The 9434-nt window shown below is 42.3% G+C and overlaps 1 protein-coding gene across 2 annotated transcripts in view; it reads left to right on the plus strand.

Moving 5' to 3' along the window:
- Window positions 1-7729, plus strand: part of LOC145445026 (uncharacterized) — a 155345-nt gene extending 147616 nt beyond the window's left edge. Inside the window, exons 2-6 of one of the 2 annotated variants that reach the window (XM_080323125.1) lie at window positions 1276-1366; window positions 1436-1549; window positions 1812-1910; window positions 7300-7353; window positions 7419-7729. In XM_080323125.1, coding sequence (XP_080179251.1) covers window positions 1321-1366; window positions 1436-1549; window positions 1812-1910; window positions 7300-7353; window positions 7419-7597 — 492 coding nt within the window. In that variant the 5' untranslated portion in view covers window positions 1276-1320 and the 3' untranslated portion in view covers window positions 7598-7729. The remainder of the gene's footprint in view (window positions 1-1275; window positions 1367-1435; window positions 1550-1811; window positions 1911-7299; window positions 7354-7418) is intronic. The other variant, XM_080323126.1, reaches the window with a different exon arrangement.
- The last annotated feature ends 1705 nt before the right edge of the window (window positions 7730-9434 follow it).

Below are 9434 nucleotides of genomic sequence, written 5' to 3' on the forward strand. Positions count from 1 at the left end.
GTACGATGCGTTGCGATGCGTTTTCTTTTATTCCGTTCGGATCATATGGTAGTTGTTCCCTCGTTAGTCGATAATGCGCGCGTGTTGAACTTGTGCGCAGACTATACTAGATAATGTTTTTAGTCTAATTAGACTAAGAGCGAAATGCCCGTAGTATAATTCTAATCTGATATGTTTAATGTTTCTTTTCCCTTATTATAATTTTAATTTAATTTGTGAAATGTTTCTACGCTCTAATTTTAATTCTAATCTAATTTTTGGTTTTCCTGAAAATGCTACAGGAGAATAGTATCGTGCGGAACGAGTCAATCTTGCTGTACATTTTCCGTTTCCACACTTATGAGAATGAACTATACGATTTCATATGGAAGTATTCTTTAGTTGCTCAAGTCTGCTTGTCGCTTCTGATACCTGGGGGAACTAGTCGCTGAAATATGTGGAACAGTGCCTGCAGCGGAAAAGCAGATCAATCTATATATTGTCGTAACAAAACAACTGTCACTTGATGGTTTGCATGCAGTGCTTCTTTTGCGAGAAATTCGGTGACAATTTCATACATTGAACAATCGCCCTGGGTCAATTGCGACTCAAATTTATACATTTCGCTACATATACTTTGAGAACCACTGCGATAAACCACGAACCGTGAACCCCCCAATTTTAGTTCAAATAGAGCTCAATTATCGTGAAACCGTCATCTGCCTCGTGAAGATATTACCTGAAGGCTAGTGATAAACATCAACTCAAAGTGACCGTTCATCGTTCATGTATATCACAAGAGAAAATGGATTTTTGCAAACAATTTTTTTCAAAATCCAAAGAAAACACCCCCAAACAGCTACATGTTTGTATCAGTAGGCAATTAAGAATTTGGCAATTAAAATGAGTTTGCACAGCATAATATTTCATCTCAAAGTGAGTTCTGACGTTCCAGCAGTTATGAAACGAGATTGCTCTAATTTAAAAATACAAATTAGTTTATCAACCATATTGCAAAGATTGAGGTTTCGCGGACCCCCTGAAAATGCCTCGCGGATCCCTCGGTTGAGAACCACTGACCTATGCTATTCGAGATAGAAATCATTCTCTGTCTAGCAGTCGCCTGATATAGCTCATCACCCTATTGCCATACTTTGAAGTCAGAAAAATACCCGACACTTTCTACCTGCAATGGCCGATACCAATATTTCTTTCAAAATGAGCTATCGACTCGATATTATTAGAGAACCTATATGCGGTCGTGCTCTACTGAAAGCGTAACCATATTATGTTTGCAGTGCTATCAAGTATCTAACTATACACAAATGACACAACTCTGAGATGTCGGTCGCCACTTGGACGACTGCCGACGACGAGGACGCTCCCGGTTAGTATTATCCGGAGTCACTTGTTAGATATCCGGCAGATCCGTATTGAAACTCCATGGATTTTTCAGGTAGCGGAAACTCGACAATGTCTGTTTCTGCGCCGGAAATCACGTCATACGGGAGCGTGACGTCATCGCACGAGTCGACAACAAGAACGACAGCAAGAACAATAACAATAAAGAGTAAGTCGGATGTTTTGATGATCTTAGTTTGCACCTTCGTGAGAGATTTCGGTTGAATTTGGATTCACGGCCACGATTCACGATTTGGAAATGAGATTTCTAAATCTTCATTTTTCATGTGAATTTTGGTCAAATTCATCAATCACCGGATTTAGATGTAGGCGCGAGGTGAAATTAATTCTGGATTTGGATAGAATCTAAAATTTGTATTTGGAATATTGAATCCTCCATCTCTGTCATATGACACCGAATCTCTATTCAGGCCGACTGATGAACTACGTCAACGGTACAACGGAAACGTCACCTTGGTTGTCTGACGCCACGTCCGAATCATCCGGTGATTTCCCTCCAACGCTCGCAGGTAAAAACTCTCCTCCTCAATCCCATTCAGTTTATATCATTTTTCCAGGATTGTAACCAAGTCACAAGGTTACGAGGCACAAGGCGATATCACTCCTATAGTTTCTAGTCGAGTACTTTCACTTTACCACCGATTCAAGCTCGGACCCCAATTCAGGGAGCAACGGGTCGAGTCCGAGTCACAGTGTCGTGACTCGAGTCCGAGTCTTAGGGTGGAGCCCAATTCTTCTCCTCAACTAAGTACTGCTTAAATGCGAATCTCCACTCAACTAAAAATCGATTGGTACTCAGCGTTGAGTGCGCGCCAATTCTCTCTACTCAGTTAAGTATCGATTTCCAGACGTCGTTTTCCGAGATACCGTTGCCAGATTTTTTTTCGCCTTCGACCGGACACGCGTGAACGATTTTGTCATGACAACACGACGCTATCGTCCCTATTTCGTCACTGACCTACAAAGTAGACGCAGTTCTCAGGCTTCTCACTGATTTATCTAAATGCAATGAATAACCTCAGCTGATCCACACTCTTTGAAGATGACCCAATAGAAATATATAAATCCTTGAAGATACCCGAAACGTTCCTATGCCCCACAGAAGTATATTTGCAAGACGCTACAAACCCATTCGAAATTTATGAAGATAAGTTTCACACCAGGCGAACACGTAAGTGCAGGCCTGAAAGAACAAAATAAATGCATCTATATCGTGAAAACAAATTGAAAAGTTAACAGATTTTCAGGATTTCTTTTTAATTCTCTTTGCCCCTCTACCATTCAAATTCCCAAAGGACCCAGACCCACCCGACATTTTCTCCCTTAATTATTCAGTATTTCTTGTTTCCAATAGCTTATTGCTGCTGTCGTCTAAATTGGCTTGAAGTCATAGCGACTCCCAACACTGATATTACATATTACCATGCAGGAACTCTATCAGCTGATCGAGGTTCATGCTAGGGGTCTGTTCAAGATGCTTCGTTTATTTAATTGTGGGAAGAGCATGCATAATATTAATAACAATCGTCAAGTTATATTTTTCACCTGAACAAGTCACACACAATGTAGAATGCGATAAGACACAATGCGATGTAATGAACAGATATGAGGATATCGAACGACACGCAGTTGCGATCTTTTTTTTATACTGACATCCACCTCGGCGGCTCGGCCTATAGAGTGCCCGATGTCCACAGTTCTTTTCTATGTTGATCTTTCTGAAGTCACGGCGCTTTCTAGTTCTTTCCATTCCTTGTGAGTGCTTTCTTTCGGTGGGTCTTTTTCTGTGCTTTTTTTGTCGCCGGCGGGGGATGCTAGCGCATTGAGACTGCAGAAGTTACCATTCCGGTATACCGAGATGCCGTATGACAAGAAGTCGAAAGGGTACAGAAGATAATTATAAATGCAATTATAAACACAGCATCCGCCCAAGCGCCACTGATGTCATTCGCTCAGCAGAACCTCACATCTAGAAATAGTGTGCCAATATACGACAATACCGGTACTCCGGTATTTGGCGGGTGTTGCCTGCAGTTGGCTGCTCGACCGTGAAAATTGACACTTAAGTCTGGTGGTGCGCTGACTTAGATCTGAGTGCCGATCTGGACGCATTTGAGTGTGAGTATACTTTTTGGCGTGAGTTGAGTAACGAAATCGTTGCTGAGTAGAGAATCGCCACTCAGCAGAGAAATTTGGCTCCACCCTAAGTCATTGTTTGCACAGTTCATTATTGACATCGTGTGGGTTAAACTCGCTTTCTTCAAACTCTTGGGTATGTATGCAGGCTAGGTATAGGGGGAAGGGGTGCTTCTTGGCAATTCAGGCATTTTGCACCATGTCTATATTTATCATGAAACTACATAGTGGACAATATCAGAAAGTCTATCAGTGATTGTACCGTCTAAAGACTTTTCAATAGCGAGATAAAGAGGGTGCAATATTTTACAGGGTTACCATATGTCCTCATTTAAGAGGATTTGTCTTCTTTTTATTCTATAAATTGGAAGTGTCCTAGGATGACAATGATCAAAGATCTTGCATGCCGCGCCAACTGTATTCGATGCGTGCGTAACTGATGCAAATGGCAACAGCTCGTGTGATCATTTCGCAGTGAAAGCTCTGCTGAACAGCAACAAACTGCAACGAGACATACAATTTTCGTAAGTTTTCGACAGCATCGATTGCAAATATCTCAAACGACATCAGAAATAACGTCAAACTCCAATCTTACGACGACTCGAGTGAAGTCCTGCTTCGAAACTACAATCAGCAGCTTCGCCTGATAATTGATAAAGCACTCTCCACCGATCACGAAATCAATTGTCTTGCGCTGCTCACCCTGGTTTAGCAATGATATCAGGACCGCGAAAAGACTGCGGAGAAAACTTGAACGTCAGTGGAGAGCTTCTAAACTAGTCGTCCATAGACAGATGTACCAAGAACAATGCACTCGGGTGATCAGAATGATAGTTAAAGCAAAATCTAGCTACTACAACAAGTTGATAATGGAATGCAAGGATAACAAGAAGAAACTTTTCAGCGTAACGAAAAACCTCCTCGCAGAATCGAGGTCGGTCAAACTACCATCGAATCATCCATCGTCACTAAGTCTGGCAAACTCATTTAACACGTTTTTCCGTGACAAGGTGGGCTCTATCAGACAATTTTTGCTTGCTCAGCAAGGCAACGGCCCATTGCTCTACCTCAGGGGTGGGCAAACTTTTGAGCTCGCGGGCCGCATTCAACATCTGAATCCATTCGCGGGCCGCACTATATAAAATTGGGAATATTAACCAAAACGCAATATTGGAGATATTACATGGAGATAATATACCTAAGTGCTTATTTAAAACAAGCCAAACGTTGCTTTGATGATATCGTACACGCGTCAGAAACATATAGTGGCGAGATTTCATAGGCTGCTGGCGGACCTCAATAACCAATTTGTCAAAACTATAGAGATCAAGGTCGGTTGGCCCGATTCTTAGAACAGAATTGAAATTTGAATCTGAGCAACGATCTGTACACAGATTTACTAATTTCACTTTTGGTTTAGTTCTAGGACACACAATGCTGACAGCATCATAACCATGTTAGCTTCAAACACGCTTCTACTATGCGTTGATAAAATATAAATACCCCGATTCTACGCATACAAACGAATATACCTAAGACACGCCCGAATCGTTTTTTTGTAAGAACAACACTGAAATAATTAAAAATGGAGTGGCAAATCTGAAATCCCACTCGTGATCCAAATTATGTCAATCTCGTTGCAGCTATCCCGCTGTGATGAGTATTTACCTTAGATCAGTGATTCTCAAACTTTTTAAGACACGCCCCCTCTTATGATGGTAAAAGATTTCGCGCCCCTTCTCGTCATGTCACAAAACGCAACCAGGATGCTAGCAAACCTAACGCGTAGTTTGATGGCATGGAAGGTTCCGACTGTTGATGAGAGATTTTTAAATGTGTAATTCAGACTAAATACAGAACAATAACTTTGAATTGGCAGTAAATCGCGCGGGGTGCGAAAATGTTTTCAGTTGCGCTCAGCTTCGCCCCCCCCCTCGTCAGGTGCTTTCACGCCCCCAAGGGGGGGCGTGTCCACCAGTTTGAGAACCACTGTCTTAGAATTATCATGATTAATCAAGTCCCTACATTAATTCGATTTTTAGTACGCATTTTATCAATATTTAAAAAAAGTTTCTTTAGACTCTCGCGAGCCGCACAGAACGGTGTTGCGGGCCGCATGTGACCCGCGGGCCGTAGTTTGCCCACCCCTGCTCTACCTCCTGTACACGAAGCCAGTCGGAGATATTTGCCGTCGCCATGGTTTCTTCCACCAATGCTACGCGGATGATACACAGGTCTATACGGTCTTATGAGAAATAGCAATGATTGGGAGAACGTGCCATCCAAGTTACAGCGATGTCTTATTGATGTTGAGCTCTGGATGACACAAAATCGTCTCAAGTTAAATAAAGAGAAAACTGAACTCATCATTTTTACGCCAACCAGACGCCCCATCGACCACAATCAATTCACCATCAGATTCGGACCAGACACCATCCGAGCCAAGACTTGTGTACGTAACCTAGCTTTTCACTTTGACGGCATGCTCTCAATGGAAGAACATATCGACTATACATCAAAGATCTGCTTCATGTATATCCACAAGATCAGTCGAATCAGGAACTACCTATCTGAGGATGCATGCAAAGCCATAATACTGTCGCTGGTGATATCACGGCGTGACTGTGGAAATGCTCTGCTTTACGGGGTAAACCAAAATTGCATCGACAAGCTACAAAAGATCCAAAACATCGCTGCTCGTTTGGTAACTCGGCCAAGGAAGCGTGATCACGTAACACCGATTCTTAGATCCCTTCATTGGTTACCCGTGAAATTTAGGTCTGAATACAAGCTTCTTCTGTACGTCTTCAAATGCATGGAGGGAAGTGCACCAGCGTCTCTTCGTGAGCTAGTGACAACGTATAATCCCGGAAGAGCGCTACGTTCTCAGTTGCAAAAGCTCTTGTCCGTTCCAAGAGTCAGAACATCGACCTACGGCGATAGAACCTTTTCTTCCTCGGCCGCCATTCTGTGGAACAATCTTCCAATTTCTATCAGACTATGTGGCTCGCTATATGTTTTCAAACGCAAAATCAAGACCGTTTTATTCACACGAGCGTTCGAACTAGAGTAGTGTTCATTCCGCCCTACAGCTATGCACTTCGTCTTTTATACATATCCTTTACTTTTATATTTTATTGCCTTTTATGTACAGCGCCCTAGTGTAGTAATGATATATTGTTATATTCGGCGCTCTATAAATTATTATATTATTATTATTATTATGACGCCCAAATGTCCTCATTTTGGGAATTTGTCCACTTATCCTAGAAAAAGGTATTGAAATGCGATAAGAAACTCGACTCCGGCGTAGCGAACACCAGAGTTGGCAAGACAATCAAAGAAAAATACAGCGCGACGGGTATTTCGGGAGTAGAGATGGAAAAGACGACCTTTAAATATTTTTCAAAATCACCAGTTATCTTTTCCGGTACTAGAGCTTTCAGAATTTTTGAAAAGTGCCCCATTTTTCGCATCTCAAAATATGGCAACCGTAATATTGTAACTATATGCTTGGGCGACAGCAAAGGCCTCGCATTCATAATATACTCCTTTCTTTTTGAATATAGTTTATGCCCCAATTCTTCAAGTATCGGTCCTGATACACGAGAATTGAATCAAGTAATATTGAATGAGTCGAGTCATATGACTTGGTCATATATGGTCAAGTCATGCGCACTAACTCGAGTACAAGTCGAGCCGATACGAAAATTGACTCAAGTCGACTCGAGTCATTACAACCCTGTATTTGTCTTTATTCAGAAGAGACGTCATCAAGTTCCTCTCGATCTTCGATCTCGACTCCCGTCCTCGCAGGTCAGTCACGTCACCAACATGTCACCGTCGCGCTCCGCTCACTCTCCCACCATTCTCGTTTTCAGTTGTCGCCGCGATCGTGGTCGTCTGTATCCTTCTTATGATCGCGGTCCTGTTACGTCGCTACCTATGTCACAGAGCCTCCTATCGCGTCACTGATACGCTACAGCTGAAGCCGCTCAACAAAGACGAAGAAACCGGGAAAGAGCAAGAGGAAAAAACAAAAAAAGAATGGCTAGTTTGACTACGTGACAGCGACAATCATATCACCGAGCTGCTTACAATCCCTTTTAATCTCAGTCTTTTTTCTGTTTTGTATTTCCGACTTTATGCCACTTTATGCCTTTCCAGCGATGAGATGAAATGATGGACTGAGGCTGATGAGATTTTCTTATAGAAGGTTGACTCGACTCGACTCGGGCAGCTTGCCAGGCAGATTAGTGGCTCAGTGGCCTTGCATCAGGAAATACAGTCGTCTCCGCTTTAATCCGGACACCGGGTAGTCCGGACAACCGCTTTATCCGGCCAAAATGGTAGGGAACGGAATAAAATTAAAAATTGCATGTAAAAAACTCCGGGTGATTCGTTAGGTTATAGTCAGCCCGTGTTATTTTTGGCATTTCGGGAACCAAAATATAGATTTTTAGGAGCGTTTTAGGTAGAAATGCCAACAAGTATTGAAATAAGTCTGGATGAAGCGACAAAATAAGTGTGTAACGCTAAATTCCTAAATTGAGGCCCGTGAACCCTTCGAAAGGCTGCGGTCTCTACCGTCCAAGGGATATAGGCCTATGTAAGGAGAATGAAAATCTTAGTGTCAAGGCAAAATAGTCGAGTACTAAAATCTAGATTAACGATATACTGTTGGTTGATTGATCGACCCTGATGATATCCAGCATTTAGAGCAGGGGTTCTCAAACCGCGGCCCGCGACATCTTTCATTATGAACGCAATTATTACTGACACGGTATTGTGAGATGTTGATTTAGCTACTTAGCTCTTCTATCGCACCGTCTCTGTTTCGTTTGATTACTCATGCTTTGATGTGTTCTGGTTTCTTGATTTATGCTCGAGTTTAGATTGTTATTATTTTAAATCGGGTACTCCGCTGGAGTCTGGTTTGGGAGAATCCAGCTATATAGGTTACTACATTTTTTGAAAGACTGTTTCACTCACCGCGAATGGTTTGAACAGAAACAAGAGTAAGGAGCAGGAAATTAAACGGCAAAAACTGAGTTTGTAACTCTGCGTGGCACAATGAATTTGCTTTCTCAGATATTAAAGGAAAGCCGATGTGTCATATTTGTCGAAGTACAGTTCCCGTAAGAAGCGTAGAAGCTTAAAATGATACCACGACAGTTTCTTCTGGAGTTAGACTTATCGCCTGATCTTAGAAAAAGCGTTGCTAGCTAGGTGTCAAGCTCAGCAATCCATAATTCGAGGCAATGTTGAAATTGCACACGACGTTACAGACGCATCGTTCAAATTTGCTTGGAATATCTCTAAATCCAGGAAGTCTGCTAGGGAAGGTGTGATTTCAATAACACCTTAACACGCTGTGCGAATATTTGCTGTTTCCGGATCTTTGCAGCAAGAACAGTATCACCTGACAAATTTCGAAGCTAAAGTTGTCTGATTCAACCGTGACCAGAAGAGTAACAGCAATGTCAGTCGATCTTTTATCGCATGTTATGAAACATGTTGCTAGTAGAGTACTTTAACCTAGCATTGGGCGAATCCACCGATTCTGCAGACACTGACTGCATAGCTAATTATCGGGGTGCATTTTATCACAGTGGACATATTTGCAGAGGAAATGCTGGCTGCTCAAATGGGGGAAGGGGACCACCGAAAAACTTCAACTTGACAAAGCTGACTTATGTAATTATTGGTGCAGTGCCCCCGCCATGAAAAGAAAGGAGAAGGGTTGATTGGTCTGCTCAGAAAGGACTCTGAACGCCAGAGATCTTCTCGTAACACTGAGAGCTCAATGTAATAATGGCCTCTGTAACGAAAAAGGTGACGTAGTTAGGCTATATACTTAATTGCTCGCTCGCACATTGGAACAAAGAGTTCGGTTC

This window comes from Botryllus schlosseri, chromosome 8 (genome assembly GCF_051294905.1).
Source record: "Botryllus schlosseri isolate E-star chromosome 8, Bs_hap1, whole genome shotgun sequence".
Lineage (NCBI taxonomy): Eukaryota > Metazoa > Chordata > Ascidiacea > Stolidobranchia > Styelidae > Botryllus > Botryllus schlosseri.